The 19,006-nt window shown below is 39.1% G+C and overlaps 1 protein-coding gene across 1 annotated transcript in view; it reads left to right on the plus strand.

Moving 5' to 3' along the window:
- The first annotated feature begins 413 nt into the window (after positions 1 to 413).
- Positions 414 to 19,006, plus strand: part of LOC146713299 (Fc receptor-like protein 5) — a 60,729-nt gene continuing 42,136 nt past the window's right edge. The window contains exons 1-5 of the mRNA XM_085446730.1: positions 414 to 519; positions 1,083 to 1,118; positions 1,241 to 1,504; positions 1,584 to 1,829; positions 1,916 to 1,973. Coding sequence (XP_085302856.1) covers positions 489 to 519; positions 1,083 to 1,118; positions 1,241 to 1,504; positions 1,584 to 1,829; positions 1,916 to 1,973 — 635 coding nt within the window. The 5' untranslated portion in view covers positions 414 to 488. The remainder of the gene's footprint in view (positions 520 to 1,082; positions 1,119 to 1,240; positions 1,505 to 1,583; positions 1,830 to 1,915; positions 1,974 to 19,006) is intronic.

Genomic DNA, 19,006 nt, shown 5'->3' on the forward strand with positions numbered 1-19,006 from the left:
TTTTCCCAGTGTAGTTTAGTTTTGTATTGCTTTGGTATCACTGCTTTCGTTTGTCACCTGTCAGCAATAAAGCTGCATTTTGAGTTTATCCCCTGAGTCCGTGAGTTTGCATTTTGGGTCCTCATCCTGCCTGCCACACAGCGACCATGACAGGGGGACGTAACTACATGGACATGGATTTGTTCATCAACCAAACTACAGATCACTAGCATCAAAAGATAGTGAGTTTTTCAAATGTCTTTTCAGTGAACAGACAAATGTCTGTGGGCATTACAGCTTCAACTTTTTAAGACAAAAGATCTTATAATGTTTTTCTAGTTATATTTTTTAAAAATAGTTTTATCATTTTACTCAAAAAAAAAAAAAAAACTGAGTTCCCCAATTCTATGTTTGAACCAGAAGAAAAGCTGGTGCTCAGAGGAAGAGGGCGGGCTTTACTTGGTGTCAGTGACAGAAATGAAAAAAAGCTGAAATGAGTGAGAAGGACGATGAAGGAAACATCTGTGCTGTGTCTGCTCTGTAAGTAGAATCTCTGTGTTTGTTTGAATTCTTGTACTTTGACTGTCTGCTCTCCTGATAACTGATGATGGAGGAGAAGACATGAAAAACAAATCAGGCTGAATTCAAGTTCAAACACCACGAGGACCAACTGCAGGTGTGAACTGACTCTTTATCTTTGCTCAGGAGTCGAGGAAACACAGCAGGCAGTGAAAAGATCAAATCATTCACTCATATCAACACAATGAACACGTTAGTCTATTGTGTTATTTCAAAGTAGTGGATATTTTGTATTTTCTCACAGCGTATTTATATAATCACAACGATGACTTCAAGAGCTGTTTCCCAGATAAAAACTGAGACCGAGGGGATTGAAGAATCCAAATTGTCTGGATATTTGTATATTTGTTAGTATGATTACTGATTACTGTGTTTGTTGCCCAAATGTTATTGAAAGGTGACATCAGATCTGACATCAGATTGAAAAAAACAAAAAAAAAGCAGAGAAGCAGGTTTGTCAGCTGTTTGTGTGGAGTTGTTCTTCATGTTCAGCTCAAACCAACCTGAGTTTAATTTCTCTTTAGTTCTGATCTCAATGCTGAGCTGCACAACAAACCAGGGTCAGTAACCTTCTTCTGTCACAGTTTAAACCTGATAAATGCTCACTGATATGACCTGTTTGGGTTCATGTTTCAGAGTGTAAAGTAAAAAGATCATCAGTTTTTCATTGTAACCCTCACAGCTCGTCTGACTGTGAGTCCCAGCAGCTCTCAGTTGTTTAAGGATGACTTTGTGTCTCTGAGCTGTGAGGAGGACGACAGCTCTGCTGGATGGACTCTGAGGAGAAACACGACAACAGACACCAGAGCTGAGTGTGGAGATGGATTTGGAAAACCAGCTGGTTCTTCCTGTAACATCAGCTACATTGACACACTGGACAGTGGGGTTTACTGGTGTGAGTCCAGAGAGGGTCCCATCAGTAACATGGTTAACCTGACAGTCACTGGTAAGCTGAGTGTGTGGAGTTAGTGTTGATGAAGCTGTGTGTAAATGGATGAAATGCTGTAGTTTGTCTCTGTGTTGAGGTGGATCAGTGATCCTGCAGAGTCCTGTCCTCCCTGTGATGGAGGGAGATGACGTCACTCTGCTCTGTAAAACAAAGACCACTCCCTCCAACCTCCCAGCTGCTTTCTATAAAGATGGCTCCCTCATCAGGAAGCAGCCTACAGGTCACATGACCATCCAGCATGTTTCCAGGTCTGATGAAGGCCTCTACAAGTGTGACATCAGCGGTCATGGAGAGTCTCCATCCAGCTGGATCACTGTCACAGGTGACACACTCACCTGTCTGTGTTTCTGCAGGTTTCAACATTCACTATGTGACGACAACTTAATGACTGTGTTTGCTTTATTTTAGGGGAACACAACACCACACCTCCACCTACATCCACACCTCCTCCTCATAATAAACATGTGTCACATGTCCATATCATCCTCCCTGTGTTGATTGCTGCATCAGTCTGTGTTGTGGTTCTGCTAATTAGACGACTTGTTCATAGGAAACCTGAAGGTGAGACTCAGACTTGTAGACTACACGTGTCCAGGTTTGTTTTGTAGAACAAAGTAAAGTATACACTCATTATGATTACAATAGCATTAGTGTTAGTATTTATTCTCTATGGCAGAGGGAAACAACTTTCTTAAACATTATTGGTTCATTTCAGCAGATCAAAAAGAAAATGGAGAAGACATCACAGATGACATCATGTACAGTGACATCAAAATATCAACTCGCCAACTACAGCCAGCCAGACAAAGAGGTAATATTGTCTTTTGCTGGGTTGGGGGTGGGGTTGCATGATTGTGGTATTTATAAAGTGTTGAGAACACTGGGCATTTTTATGTTTCAGGGTTTGTAGAGAGTTAGGACCCAAGGTTATGGGATGCAAGCATACCATAGTGTCTTTTTTTTTTTTTTTTTAAGCTAGAAGTAACTATATTTGGATGAGACAATAATGTACTGAATTGTTTACAAGCTACATCCATTGCACTAATGCATCACACAGACACCTGTTAATTAGCACTAAAAACATTTAAATAGTACTATTACCTGCACAGTCAGCCATAGTATTTTTCAGACACATACATTTAAAAAGGCACCAACTCTGTCCTCTGCATGTGTGTTATATTATGCAGAGAGTGGTCCAGCTGCACTCTGTTCAGCAGGGAGAACACCACTATTCACTAAAAAAGAAAAGATAAAATAAAATAAAATGCAACAATTTAAAAGGATGTCACTTATTTTTTTTTGTTTTTTTTCAAAATTACATTTAAACTTAAAATAGTAAAAATGTGCATTGTGATCATAGTTTTATCCAGGAGAACTTTTTCTCTGATCTTCAAATTCATAAATAATTAAGATCTGGTTTTATTATAGAGTAAAGAAGAATAAAAAAATAGGAAAACAAACTACAAAAAGAACCTTTTCTATGTTGAGATTATTAGAATTGTGAAAATAAGTGTTTTTTTTTGTTTTTTTTTTTAAAGTATTTTATTGATTTAATGCTAGACTTAATAATCTTAAATTACAGTCCATATTTTTACACTTCAAACCAATATTGGTACAAAGTTTTCATTTTCCCATCGTTTGTATTGAAGCTTTTTTCAAATGTACTCATCTTTAAAATCTCACTGCTGAGTGTTGTTTGCGCACTGGAATTACTCTTTGTGGTTAACAAAAAATAAAAAAAATAATAAAAAATAAATAAATAAATAAAAAAAAAATAATTAAAAAAAACAGCTCCGCTGTCGTCCACTTTCCTGTTCATCAAAAAAAAAGTTTGTAGGCTTCTTCTTTTTGTTTTTATTTTGTGTTTGTTTTTTTTTTTTCTAAAAAGGAATATCTATAACTTATTGATAAACTGTGCACACTGTCATCAATTCAAAATTGTTAATAAAAGTTAGCAAATATTCAGATTTTTTTTTTTTTTTTTTTTAAATTACGATTTGAAATAAGAACTTCCAGTTCCGTTTTTCCTTCACTTTCATATTTTTTTAACACCAACATTTGGATTATCTGTGTCTTCAATGTTCACAAATTCTAAGTAACCTATATAAATATATTTAGTAGTTTATTAGAATCTGAAATGTTTCTGCTGGTTTGGCCCATCGCTCTTCTTTCTCGGAGCCAAAGTCACATCAGCAGGGCTTCAGAACTGGAGCTGTCATGTGATACATGGAGACTACAAATATATCTTGCAGTGCTTCAATGCAAATTTAAATTAAGTGACAGACTTTCAATTTTGAAAATTATTAAGGTATAAATGGATCTGTCTGAACAGTTATTGTTACCCAGAGTTTTTAAATGCGCTGTCGCACGAGCGTATGTTGCTAACATCTGGAATTATTGAGAGGTTCCATAATCTGCCACTGCTCTTAACAAAAAGGTCCATAGAAATGAAGACATGATGTGAATTTCATTCAACAGCCCTGGTCTTTCTTAGACAGGTAGAATTAAGGCACCAGTATACACATAGCACTGATTGCGTCGCACACCACTGCAATTTTATGGCGTGGAAAGTTTCTGCAATATTCATTTGAATGATACTGTTGCTACTCATAAACTACCATCACATAAATGCTGATATAGGATGAGAAAAAAATCTAAACTGGAGCTTGCCAAGTGTTATGACCCCTGTGGCAAAAGTGGTGCAACATAACAGGGCAACAACTCAAGTTATACATAAGCTGAGTCTCCAAACAAAAAACTGTGTGCATGAAATAAATTTTACAATCTTACAAACTAATTATAATTACCTCACACCATTAAGTAGTAGCTTCTACACTGCCAAAACAACCAGCAGAAAAGGAAACAGTGAACAATAAAGTGAACCCAAAAAAGTAAAACGCTTATGCTCCCTGGCCACAAAACAGGAGACAAGGTCTTGATGCATGCTCATTCATCCAGGAAAGGAAATCCCCAAAAGTTGATTCTGTTCATCTGGACGTAGCTTTTTCTCCCACTAAAAACCAGATGAACAGAATCAACTTTTTGGAACAGAAGAAAAGGTTTGAGTAGGAAAAAAAATGGTTGAGAGTCCCTGCCAAGCTTTTGCAAGCTTTTGCTTGGAAAGAGGCCTGACCGAGCCACGGGCGCCAGGCCCCGCCAAGCAGCCACCGGGAGTGAGCCGGTACATACCTGAGCTCCCAGCCCCAGACACCAAGAACCACCAATGCACCGACGGCTGAGGGCATCAGCCACCAGCAGGGCGTGTGGTGGGGGGGAGATAGGCCTCCATACTTTGTAGGGACTGAGATGTTCCCAGAGAGGTGGCGTCTGATACTCGACCTGACGTATAGACAGAGACAAACAGGCACACACAGACACAAACACAAGACACAGACACAAATGTGAATTCCAACCATGGAACGTTTTGCAATGTTTTGTTTTTTTTCTCCAACGTGTTGTATTTTCAAACTGTTGCAACATCTCCCTCCATATATCTGTATATCTCTGAGCCTCTGTCCGCCAGAGGGTGTGAGATCAAACTTGGTGAAGCATGTGACAGGAACACTGTTAAGCATCAGTCTGTGATTATAGAGGGCAGCACGAGGCCACGAGGAATTGAAAAGGCTAAGCTCAATAAAAGAAAGACGTTGGAGGAAGATACTGAAAAATATACTGTGTTAACTGACCTGTTTACAGACCACAGGTGCAGTTGATAAAGAGATTATACAGATCAAACTCTGTATTTTCAGCATGACCAATAAGGTCAGCACAACCTTTGTTATAAAACAAATTAATATGACCACGGTCATTAGCTTATTAGAACCCAATAAGTGGAGGATAATTCACGACAATCCTTAGTTTTAAGATGAAAATAAACACAATTCATAGGTTCCAGGATGATCTGTGTAATATTAAATAATTCTTAAATGGAATGTTTTTGTAGCACTGAAGCAGCAGATAAGCCCATCTGATGCTGCTGATGCCTATAACCATGAAGCGGCCATGACTGAGGGGAATAGTTTTAACAGAGTTAAGTTATTTAAACTATGTATGTGTAAATCAAAATATAACAAAATAACATGCAGAGAATAGATGTGAAAATGTTTAAATTGTATCGAGGCAGTGTCTGCATGATGGTAGGTAGAATAATTTATTTTAGTCTATAGCCTATATCAGGGGTGCCCAATCCCGGTCCTCGAGAGCTACCGTCCTGCAGCTTTTAGATGCATCCTTGTTCCCACACACCTGAATCAAATGAATGGCTTGTTATCAGGCCTTTGCCAAACATGATGGCATGCTGAAGAGATCAAACCATTTGATTCAGCTGTGTTGGAGTAGGGATGCATCTAAAAGCTGCAGGATAGTAGCTCTCGAGGACCGGGATTGGGCAGGCCTGGCCTATATCGTGCATCACAAAAAAAGGCCAGGAACCTTAAAAAGGGGCCTCATCCTGATCCTGGATTTATCTGTAAAGGAGCGTTTATGTTAATTTATTTTAGACCGATATAACAATATGAATAGTAAATGAAAAGATTCAAAAATCTTTCTGCAGGAGCAGTATCAATATCAATATCAGCAACTCTGCATGATCTGCAGTAATGCCCTCTGTGTGTGTATTATTGTGTGTTTATTGTGCAGAGAGTGATCCAGCCGCAGTCTACTCAGCAGTGAGAACTGAAGATGTCACTTACGGAGAAATCATCATAAGAGACAAGAAAAATAAATCAAAGATGAGAGGTACATCTGTTCTTCTTTGTCTCCTGGTTTGGTTCACTTCAACACTCAAGAACTGATGCTTTGTTTTGATCTAAATGTTAACATTAAAATCCTAACAAAACATTAAAATGTTTAATTTTTATAATGATCTCCATCTTAGTAACTAGTGACATCTGGTAAGTAACACCAGGCTACCAGGCGTATTCTGAATTTCGCAGGTTTGGTTACTTTTAAGTAACCAAATCCTGATTCACCAGAATCCTGGACATTATGAAAAAGCTAATTATCTTGTTTTGAGGTATTCTGTTATTATTTTAGGTCAGTCATGAGCCTAATGGGACTGATTGTAGTTAATCTAGACTGTTGATCTGTTATCCATCCATCCATCCATCCATCTTCATCCGCTTTATCATCCCGGGTCACGGGGGCAGCAGCCTAAGCAAAGAGGCCCAGACCTCCCTCTCCCCAGCCACCTCCTCCAGCTTATCCGGGGGAATACCAAGGCGTTCCCACCCTATCTCTAAGGGAGAGGCCAGCCACCCTTCGGAGGAAGCTCATTTTTGCCGCTTGTATCCGCGATCTCGTTCTTTGGTCACTAACCCCAGCTCGTGGCCATAGGTGAGGGTAGGGACGTAGATCGACCCATAAATTGAGAGCTTCGCTTTTACACTCAGCTCCCTCTTCACCACGACGGACCGGTGCAGCGTCTGCATTACTGCAGCTGCAGCCCCAATCCGTCTGTTGATCTCCGGCTCCCTTCTCCCATCACTCGTGAACAAGACCCCGAGATACTTGAACTCCTCCACTTGGGGCAGGAACTCATCCCCGACCCGGAGTGGGCACTCCACCCTTTTCCGGCTGAGAACCATGGCCTCAGATTTGGAGGTGCTGATCCTCATTCCCGCTGCTTCACACTCGGCTGCGAACCGTTCCAGTGCGAGCTGGAGGCCCTCACCCGATGAAGCCAACAGAACCACATCATCCGCAAAAATCAGAGATGAGATTCTGAGGCCACCAAAGCGAAAGCCCTCCTCCACTTGGCTGCGCCTAGAAATCCTGTCCATAAAAATTATGAACAGAACCGGAGACAAAGGGCAGCCCTGGCGGAGCCCATCACCCACCGGGAACGAGTCCGAATTATTGCCGGCAATGCGAACCAAGCTCTTACAATGGTTGTATAGGGATCGAATGGCCCGTAGCAATGGGCCAGACACCCCATACTCCCGCAACACCTCCCACAGGACACCCCGAGGGACACGGTCGAATGCCTTCTACAAGTCCACAAAACACATGTAGACTGGTTGGGCAAACTCCCATGCACCCTCAAGTATCCTCGAGAGGATAAAGAGCTGGTCCAGTGTTCCGCAACCAGGACGAAAACCGCATTGTTCCTCCTGTATCAGAGGTTCGACTAGCGGACGAACTCTCCTTTCCAGCACCCTGGCATAGACTTTCCCAGGGAGGCTGAGGAGTGTGATCCCCCTGTAGTTGGAACACACCCTCCGGTCCCCCTTCTTAAAGATGGGGACCACCACCCCGGTCTGCCAGTCCACAGGTACTGCCCCTGATCTCCACGCAACATTGCAGAGGCGTGATCTGCTATTGGTAATGATTAATATACAGTATAATGTCGTTGTGACTTTCTATCAACTTTTGGGCAACAGATCATTCAGCAGTTTTGGAATTGAGCAGCAATTGCCCAAAGCAGCTCAGAAGAGGTGCCCATGTCTCTATTTGGGTTTTGTTCACACAGAAGCTGTTAGCAGGATGTATAAAGAGACAGATTAAACAGAACAAAGATGACTAACTGCCTGCTTTCAGGTACAGCCAACGTTCAGTTTGTAACCACAGCCGCAGCATCCTGTTTTTGTGTTCTGAAGCTAATGAGAATTCTTGCCCCAGTCTATTTTGATTTGGTTAATAATAGCATTCATGTTGCAAAGCAACAGTTTGCTTTGTGCTCTGTGGTGAAGTGTGTCAGTCTATATTAATAGCTTCTGGCAGCTCTGTGGTTTTCTACCTTCATTTTGCACACAAACAGTTCCATATGGTCAGTCTTTTCATAGCAAAGAGATGATGAGAAAAGGATAAGAAAAAAGTGTGAAAAGCTGCTGTGGTTTATAAACATTATTCCTTATTACTTACTCTTCTCTTACTTCTCTTACTCTTCTCATGATATAACATTACAAATAATAAAATATTTGTCACAGCTGTAGTGCATTAACTACATTATTGGTTATAGCAACACTGGGAATAAATGGAAGATTATGATGAAACATAAAACATCCAAGAGAACTGTACCAGCAGTGCTCGTGTATTTTCTTTTTAAATATAACAGTGCTGTAATGTTTGTTATATCTACAGTAATTTGAATTCATTTTATTGTGTAGGGAGTGATCCAGCTGCAGTCTACTCAGCAGTGAGAACAGAAGACATCATTTCCGGACAGATAACCATCAGAGCAAAGAGGACCAGAGGTACAGCTGCTCTTTAGTTATAACTTTGGATAGAATCTAGCAGTATTTACTTTTTCTTCCACTCTTTATGCTAAGACATTTCACGTCTCATGCCCCACCAAGCTGTTGTTCAAACCTTCTGTTGGCCATCGGAAACCAATTAGAAGAAGGTTGTTTGAATTAAGGGTCACCACCAAGGCCCAGGGTAAAATAAAGAAGGATTATTTTGAAATGCAAAAAGCGGATTTTAAAGCTCAAGATATTGAGCCTGGAATAAACAGATTAGGGGTACTTTTTGAGGAGTTACCACAGGTATCTTGTCTTGAGATTTAGTATAAATATTCTGCTCAGGAAACACACATTATTTTAGCAGTTACTAAATGCCATACATCTAACTTTGGATGGAGCAGCCCTCATTTCTAGAAATCTGGCCAAATTTGTTAAACCCCCCCCAAAATATGACAATCCAGAGTTGGGACCAGGAAGCAGAGTTGCAGTCTTACACGCCTCTCTGCAGCTTCTCTCCTCCTGTCATCCCCCTGATATTTAAACTCTTTTACTCCATACATGTTCACCTGTCCACCTCTCTCTCATGTACACATGTATTCTGTCTTGCTTCTGACTTTTTTCCTCTTTTCTCCAGAGCACTGGTTATTCAATTTAGTCTCCATCACAGCTGTCATAGAGCTAACATACCAAAAAATTCAATTAGGAATCACCAATTAATCAAACATGCATGTTTTTGGACTTTTGGGGGAAGCCAGAGTGCTCAGAGGAATCTCACACAAAAACACCCTATCTGGCAGATTGCTATCCAGAACCTTCTTGCAGTAAGACAACCATGCTAACCACTGCACTCTACCACCCCAGCCCCATATTAATTATGAGATTGTGTTTAAAACCTAAAAGTGATCATTGTTCCTCTTTTTAAGCCTGATTGCTCAACCTGTCTGAAAAACCTCAGGAATGCTCAGGAATTAGTAAGTTCATGAAAATACTTCGAAAACTGATTTTGGAAGAATATGATACCGATAAAGATGATCACCCATTGTATGTATAAAAATATCAAATTATATCCAAATTATATCAGTCACGGTAGCCAAGTTTATATAGGTTCTCCTCGTGTATCGTGTGAAGTATGTGATGATGGGAATTAGGTGAATTATGTGGGATCAATAAGATGTTGAGCAGGGGTAGGAATTAATAAGTATGTTCATACTTCTTCCTACTCCTTTTCAGACCAAACATTGTTACATTATGTCAGACGATTTTGTTTTATTTCATTATATATTTTTTGTTTATCTGAACACATACGTGTGTGTGTGTGTGTGTGTGTGTGTGTGTGTGTGTGTGTGTGTGTGTGTGTGTGTGTGTGTGTGTATATCTACATATATATTCGTATCTGTAAATGAAAATATATGTAGTGTGTATATATTGTTTTTTTGTTTTATATGTCTGAAACAAATAAAGATACAATACAAAAACCTTCTGTCAGGGAGGACGGAAGAGAGAGAAGCTAGGAGCAGCAAATCTTTGACTTTTAAATGTAATTACATGAAACTGACAATTGAACTGAACATGAGCTGACAATTGAAGACAAAACAGTTGAAGAACAACTGTTTTTATTAAATTATTCACTCACTCAAAAAAATATTGACAATTTTGTTCTGTCTATTTTTGTCAAAAAAAGCCCCCCCATTTTTCAAACCCATCCAATGGGCTGGTTCAGGCTGTATTTTTGGCTCTCCTACCAGAGAGTGTAGCCTAATCTATCGTGTGTGTGTGTGTGTGTGTGTGTGTGTGTGTGTGTGAGAGATAAGAGAATATAACATTCACACCAGTACAGTAGCTGAGTGATACATGTTTATGTGTTACGAACTTTTTTTAAAAATCACTAGATAATCTGTAACAATTCAAATACATTCTTATTGTTTTTTATATATAAAATCTAATAAAATATTTTACAAACAGATAATGATTTAAACTGACAATTATTTTTAAAATTAGGCAGTTTGTTGGTATGGTGAGCAGGAACATATAATTATGCAAAACAATGCAAAGTTTCATTTTGTCTTGTTTCCTGTGTCTCTCCTCTGTCAGTCTGAATGCTGAACTTACTGATAATAACCTGGAACAGCAGCAGGACTCACAGCTCAGTTATGAACCCACTGAACACAAATCATTGGATTATTTGGAAGAAGTCGCCCTCTACGATTTCTGTAGAACACAAAACCAACAAGAAGCATGGCAGAAACTGACAGACCAACTGTAAGTCCACAATTCTGACCTCCGTCATTCTTCTCATCCTCCTTCCCTCCACTTTGTCCTCCTGTCTGACCTGCAGGTGAGAAACAGGTGTGAGGTGTCAGCTGTCAGGTAGGTGATGAGTGAAGAACAGAACAGAATCAATTTCCTCTTCAAACTGCTGTCAGACATTATCTACTGCACTCTGATCACATCACTCAGACCAGCTGCTTTCTACAAAGTCTCATCAACAACATCTTTAGAAACAAACATCAACAACCAGGAAACAGCTCAACTTCACACTCACATTCTTTTACCTTCAGGTTGATGCTCTTCAAAAGCTGAGGTCTCTGTCTGTTGTATCCAGCATAACATTCATATATTCCAGCGTCGTTCATGGTGACATTTTTGAGAATCATAGAAAAGTTTCCATTCTTCATCTCTGGATCTTTCAGCTCCACTCGACCTTTAAATGATTTTGTTGAGCTAAAATGGGTAAAATAGCTTCACATACTTTGTGGAAAAGCCCAGAGTCTGTACAAAATGATAAAACAAAGGTATAAAAACCTGTTTGTACTTGTCAGTCACATTCAGGGTGTTTAATACAGAAATCTGTTGATTTTTGTGTACCAGACAGCGATGGCATGTTATTCATTTCATAGTTTATTTCTAAAGGACCTGTACATAAGGCCAGACAGTTGAGAGGCTGTGTCTGATGATCTGAACCTGTTCTGTATATTAGCATTTGAATTTAACTACAATTAAATGTTTTTTTTCTTGCACGATTTATGAAAAACAAAACACCGACTCTTAAAATCTTCTCATCATTTATAATCAGAATGTTTATGTGTATTATTATTCTAATTGATGGTAAAAAATAAATAAATAAATAAAAAAAATATTAAGATACACTTTGTTTTGATGGAATAAAAAGGAAGTCGATGTTCAAGAAGAGGTAATGTCAGCTTCCACTTTTGACCAAAAAAAAAACAAGTGGACTTATGTTCCCTGTCAGAAAGTTCACTTGAATTTAACTCAACTGTTATGTGGAACAGAAAAAATCTTTAAGATTTATTCAAACAGGTAAACACATCTTACCTTCACAATCCAGACGTCCCAGGAAACATGAGACGAAAAACACAGTTAAAGCCGTTTTTAACATGATTTCCTTTCTTATCTCCCACAGCTTCATTGTTGGTAGTTTCCTGGATAAAAAAAAAAAAAAAGAATAATAAAGAATATACAGATGCTGTTTAAAGCTATTTAATTAGTTACCAACGTAAAAAACGGAATCGTCCTGTATTCAGAGAAAATATTACGTGTTTCGTATTGAGCTGAAAAGGAACACAGTTTGTCCCGGACTTTAGCTAGAATGAAAAAGACACAAAGCTGGAGTTTTTCTGTGTCTTTACGCTGTACAGCTGCCTCTTCTTCTCTCATTCTCTCCCCCTCCCTCTCCTGTTGTACGGTGGCCCCGAGAGACAAAGCACATACAAACTTCAAAACACGTACGAACTCCAAAAACCACATACAAAATCCAAAACACATGCAAACTCAAAAGTTGCTAGGCCGGGGGTGGGGAGTTCAATGGTCACTCGAGCCGGCTAGAACAGCGGACTCCCGGCTTCATCGTTTTCAGACCCCTGTGGTCTTTCGCTACTCAGGTTAAACATGATATATAAATCACTTTGATAACTTAAAAATGCAATTGTTTGGCTTTTTTCGATGTTTCATTTGTTCCAGAGTAAATCAGATTGCCTGAGATCAAAGTTATTAGATTGGAATAGATTAAATAGAACTTAATTAATCCATCGGGTGGGCTCCTCCAGGATTTTCACACAGCTGAATAAACGTCAAACAGAAAACTGATTAAACAGAAGTGTGAGACCAGTGTCCTGTTATATTTTAGATAGCGAGGCGCAGATGGCTGAGTTCATTAAACTCCACCGAGACAGCGGTGACGCAAATCTGAGGGCTAGACTGTCCCATTCCACAGCCTTACACTTCCGGCCTTCTCGGTCTTCGAAGGAACCGGCCGACGTAGACCGCGAAGGCCTACATTTTTGCAACAAACTTCCCGTTTATTTTGCAAAATCGAGCTCAACACTGCCCCTAGCGTCGTGGAGCACTTCCGTTGTGTTTTTGAGTTTGCATGTGTTTTGGAATTTGTATGTGCTTCTGACTTTGTATGCATTTAGGAGTTTGTATGTGCTTTGTCTCTAGGGGCCACCCTACTGTTGCTACTTCAATCATGAAACTGATCAATGATCAACTGATCGTCTCTCTTGTTTGTTTGTTTGTTTATCACCCACTTTGCGCCAAAAAGAAGAAACCAGCAGATGTCGCGCTAAACAACAGCAGCACGTTTATGTCACGGTTCTGGGTCCGTTGGACCCAGTATTTTGAGTTTATTATGTTTTGGTTTATTTTTGCATTATGGATTGTTTTCTGATGTTCTGGTGCTTTGTTTATTATTATCATTATGGATCTGTTTCTGTTATTCTTGGTGAGGGATCAGTTCTTAGGTTTTGGGTTCTCATGTGAATTGCAGTTTCTGTTCAGTTTCTAGTCTGTCTCTCAGTGTCATGTCTGCATCTGGTTTAGTACTTGTTTCCTGTCTTATTGTGAAAGTCTTTGTCTTATGTTAGTGTGTGCAGCTTAGCTCCCCCGTCTCGTTAGCCCTGATCTCCCCCAGCTGTGTCTCCCTTCTGTTGCCCATTCCCTCATTACTACCCTGTGTATTTAAGCCCTGTGTTTTCCCATGCTCGGTGTCGTGTCATACCCTCAGATCCTGCCTGTGTGTTTCTTTGGCTTCTGTAGTCACGTCACTTCACGTTTGGGTTTTCATGTCGGCAATAAAGCTGAGGTTCTGATTTACGATTCCGTGTTCGAGTCCTGCGCTTGGATCCTCCTCTCCGCCTGCCCGCACACAGAGCCCTGACAGTTTAAGCTTGATCAGCTGTTGTTAGAATTTATTTTACCCTTTAAAACCGGTCAGAGCGGGCACGCTCCGTTTTGCGTAACTATTTTTAAATCCCTGTAGAACTGCAACCACGTAAGCTAGTACAATAATTTTTTTTGCATATAAAATCAGAGGAGTTGTACTTACATCTTATACCATCAGCTCATCCTAGGTCACGGTTTCCTTCCACATGTAGCTTTGCAAAAACTGCATAAAAAGCAAAAGTCTCATATAATATTTATTGGTTGTTTGTTTATTTATTAATTCATTCATTTATGTTCGTGTTGCTGTGTGTGTTTCTGTGTTGTTCACAGCATTAGAGTTCAGCTTTGATTGCAATTTGTTTGTAGGATTGTTCAATTGTGTTTCCTAACATGTTAGCATAGTTACTGTGTGCAAAGAATTAATATATATGTTGTTCCATGGTTTACTGGCTATACCCCCTGTTTCTGGTCTATTTGTTAGTTTAGTTTAACTGGTGGTTTCTTTAATTGGATGTAATTGTTATTCGTTTTTGGTTTTCGTTTCAATTAATAAGTGCTGTATTGGAATGACATTTTTATTACCGTTTGCTTTCTCTTTCCTATTACTTGGTGTTCCTAATGTGTTTAAGCAGATCTCCTCCTTTCCATTTGATCATTATCCTTTTTTTGTATTATTTTGGGTTTACAACATTTTTGAAATTTGACCTTTTATGCACTGTCCAATAAAGGCTTGATTTAAATTTGCAGCAAAATGTGTAACATAAAAACCTAGGGAATGATGTCCATAAAATTTGAAGCAGAAATATTATTTCAGTGACAGGACATAGGCGCCAATCACTTTGTGTCAGGTTGAAAATGACAAATTATCGGTATTAATGTTGTTTTAAAAGTTATTCAGCAGTTCTAAGGGAATGTTTGGGATGTAACATGTTGCATGTAACACCTCTGGATGATTTCCAGCAAGTTTGAAACAGAAATATTGTTTCAGTGATAAGTTATAAGCCACAATCACTTTTTGGCAGGTTGAAAATGACATCTTATCAGTATTAATGTTATTTTAAAAGTTATTCAGCAGTTCTTGAAGAGTGTTTGGGATATGATGTGTCACATATAGCCCTTCTGGGTGATATCGAACAATTTTGAAGCAGAGATATTTTTTCAGTGACAAGTTATAGGCGGTGTGATATTATTCTGTTATTATATGTTACCTTATATATGTAATCAAAATAGTTGAAGTATGTTAACTGCTGTAGATCATATTATACCCTTTAATATAGAGTGTGTGATTAGTATGTAGTTTTAGTTTGCATTATACTTCTGACTTAAAAGAGTGTGAAAATCATTAGATCTAGTGGATTGACCTGTATTACTCAACACTGTTGAATGTGTTACACTGTTTCTTGACATTTCATACTGCTGAATCATGAAGAGAATGTTGTGTGCAGAGGACCTTGTCCAGATATGAAGAGCAGAAAGACAGGGAGCCGAGGTCATAACTTAGGCGCCGTAAGAGAGAAAGAATGTGAATGTTTAGGCTTTTACGACCAGGTGGGGGCCACTAGAGAGTATAAGAAGCTGAGTAACCCGTCACCATTTTGAGACTTGCTGTGACCCTCTGCAGGCAGGTCTCCCCATCATGATGGTTCTAATGCTCATAAGTGTTGAATTGTATGGAAATAAATGATTGTTGATTGAGCATTTATACACAGAGTACTGTCCTTCCTTCAGCCCAAAGATTCAAAGAATTGGGAAATTTCAACAGCGGCAATCACTTTTTGGCAGCTTGAAAATGGCATATTATCGGTATTGTCAGGGTTTATATTGTTGATTGTCATTTATGCTTAGAAATATTTAACCATATATGCTTAGAGGTGTATAATCGATTGTGTAGTGATAGGATGTGTGATTCTTAGGAGTCTGCCAAGACTTTGTGTGCATTCCAGAGTGTTCTGGCATTCACACCCACATCCTGGGAGCATGGGAGAGGTCGTACCTTCTCTTATTGTTTTATGGTAGGATAAACGTAGCTATGTCTGTTTTAAGCTGTGCCTTTTGTTTAGATGAACTGCTGGACTTCCAGGCCAGCAGGTTTAGGGAAGTCGTTTATGGGGTCATTTATTTTCTTCAGCAGTGAGCCAAAAACAACAAACAAAACTCCCTAATGGTCCCTACGCTTTCCTACACAAAATAAAAACCAAACAAAAAATAATTCACTTACCTAACTTCATAAATGAAAAACAGGAGAAAACGTAATCAACAAAAATGGCTTCTCACGCCTACTGCTGCAGTGAAGGATATATACAAGGTGAACAAAATACACGATTGTTACTTGACAAATCTATTTACAGCTATTTACAAAAATGAGGTACTAACGCCAGACACACACACAAATGAGGTTATACTTGCAAATCACTTTGTCAAAGAAACTCTACACAGCAACGAATCAAAACACAGGTTCTTTGTTGGATGGTGGCGGTTAGGAGAGAGGGGCCAGGTGGCTGTCATCTGGCCCCTACTGGAGGTGATTAGCCAATTATCCAATCCAAGGACAGGAAGAGACTCCACCCAGCTACTCAGCAGGCACGCCCAGGTGTCCACCTCCTAAGAGAGAAAAGGGGAAGGGCAGATTCTTAATCATTAAACTATCTATACGTGATAAAAAGCTATGTATTGCAAGTGTATATGGTCCAAATGTTGATGATCCCTCATTCTTTCACGGTTTTTTCAGTGCACTCTCTGAACACTTAGATGGCACACTTGTTCTTGGAGGCGACCTCAACCTTGGACTAAATGAAGACATGGATAGGCTCAATACAGCGGGAACTCAGCGTAATTGGCAGTCCACAAATATAATCAAACAATATATGAGCGACTTTGGTCTTTGCGATGCATGGCGCTCCCTTCACCCCACCAGTAAGGAATATACTTTTTTCTCACATGTCCATCACTCCTACTCTCGTCTGGATTATTTTTTGGTCAGCAGCTCACTGCTGAACGACATTTCAGACACTGAGATTCACCCTATAGCTGTCAGCGATCATGGTCCTGTATCTTTAACACTAATGCACAAGAATAATACTACGCCAAGAAAAAACTGGAGATTTAATATATCACTACTTAAAGATGAAGACTTTATTAAATATTTTAAAAAAGAGTGGACTTCATATTTGAACTATAATGACACTCCCGAAACATCAGCTTCTGTTCTATGGGAAGCAGGGAAAGCTGTGATGAGAGGTAAAATAATTTCTTTCTCATCACATAAAAAGAAAACAAAAATATTCAGGAATTAGAAAAAAACATCAAATCACTAGAAGAAGCCTACGCGTCCCACCAAGATCAGGAAACATTGAACAAAATACGCAAAACAAAACTAGAATTAAATGAGATAATTGATAAAAAAAACAAAATTCTTAGTACAAAGACTACGCCTACAAAATTATGAACATGGTAATAAATCCGGTCAATTTCTAGCAAACCAGCTAAAAATAAATAAAGAAAAAACAACTATATGTGCTGTTCAAGATTCATCTGGGAACACATTATATGAACCGATACAAATAAACAACATTTTCAGGGATTTCTATAAAACGTTGTATTCACCACAAATAAACCCATCTAAAAAAGAAATTGATCAGTTTTTGGACAACATAACTCTTCCAAAATTATTGGACACTCAAGCAATGGCACTGGATTCACCACTGACACCAGGTGAACTCCAGGAAGCCCTGATAAGTATGCCCAATAATAAGGCTCCAGGTCCAGATGGCTTTCCTGCAGAATTCTACAAAGAATTCTGGTCGATTCTAGCACCAGTTTTCTACAGAACGTTGTTGGAAATTAAAGAAAAGGGCAGACTTCCATCAAATATGAATTCTGCAAACATTAATCTCCTGCTAAAACCAGGCAAAGACCCTGTATATCCCTCAAGCTATCGTCCAATATCCCTTATAAATGTAGACCTTAAAATAATCTGCAAAGCTCTCTCAAAGAGACTGGAGAAAATAACCCCCCTCTTAATTCATCCTGACCAAACTGGTTTCATAAAAGGTAGGCACTCATCAACAAATACACGTAGATTACTTAATTTGATAGACTACTCATACAGTAAAAACCTAGAAACTACAATATTCTCTTTAGACACAGAAAAAGCATTTGACAGAGTTAACTGGAAATTTCTATTTGCAACTTTACACAAATTTGGTTTTGGATCCTCTTTCATAAACTGGTTAAAAATATTATATAATTCCCCAACAGCTTGTGTTAGAACAAATGACCAGACATCCTCCAGCTTCTGTCTCTTGAGGGGCACCAGGCAGGGATGCCCACTCTCCCCTTCACTATTTGCAATTTTTATTGAACCACTAGCAGCAGCAATTAGACAGAATTCAGTAATTAAGGGCATAAAATGCAAGAACGTGGAACATAAAATCAGCCTTTATGCGGATGATGTGTTACTCTTTCTCCAAAATTCACAAACCAATATCTCTGGGGTGATTGAATTGATAAACTCTTTTGCAAGAATATCAGATTACTCAATTAACTGGTCAAAATCTACAGTTCTACCGATTAATTGCTCCTTCCATAATTCCTCTTCTACACCACTGCAATCGGGAAATATAAAATATTTAGGTATTAATGTTTCTCCCAAGCTTGCAGATCTAACTAAATTAAACCATATCCCACTTTTAAAGAAGGTAGAAGATGATCTGGCTAGATGGAAATGTCTACCCATATCACTCATGGGAAGGGTTGCCGCTATAAAAATGATGGTCTTACCAAAAATAAATTATTTATTCTCAATGATCCCAACTAAACTGCCACAAGATTGGTTCAGATCTCTAGATTCATGTATGTCCAAATTCCTTTGGAAAAATAAACCCCCACGTATAAGCTTAAAAACACTACAAAAGACCAAGGATAAAGGAGGACTAGAACTGCCTAACTTTCAGCACTACTTCTTAGCCAACAGGCTTCAGTTTATCTCAGGATGGCTAAAACACACCCTCTTAGATGAACCTTGGCTAGATGTAGAACAAGCACTCTGCAATAATCTAGAGATCTCAGACCTACCATTTATCAGCTCAAACATCCAACGACATGAATGCTTTAAAAGCATCAACATCAGCTCTTCTCT

This window comes from Copadichromis virginalis, linkage group LG3, assembly GCF_057382275.1.
Source record: "Copadichromis virginalis isolate Kocher_CV1m ecotype Utaka linkage group LG3, C_Virginalis_male_GT1.1, whole genome shotgun sequence".
NCBI lineage: Eukaryota > Metazoa > Chordata > Actinopteri > Cichliformes > Cichlidae > Copadichromis > Copadichromis virginalis.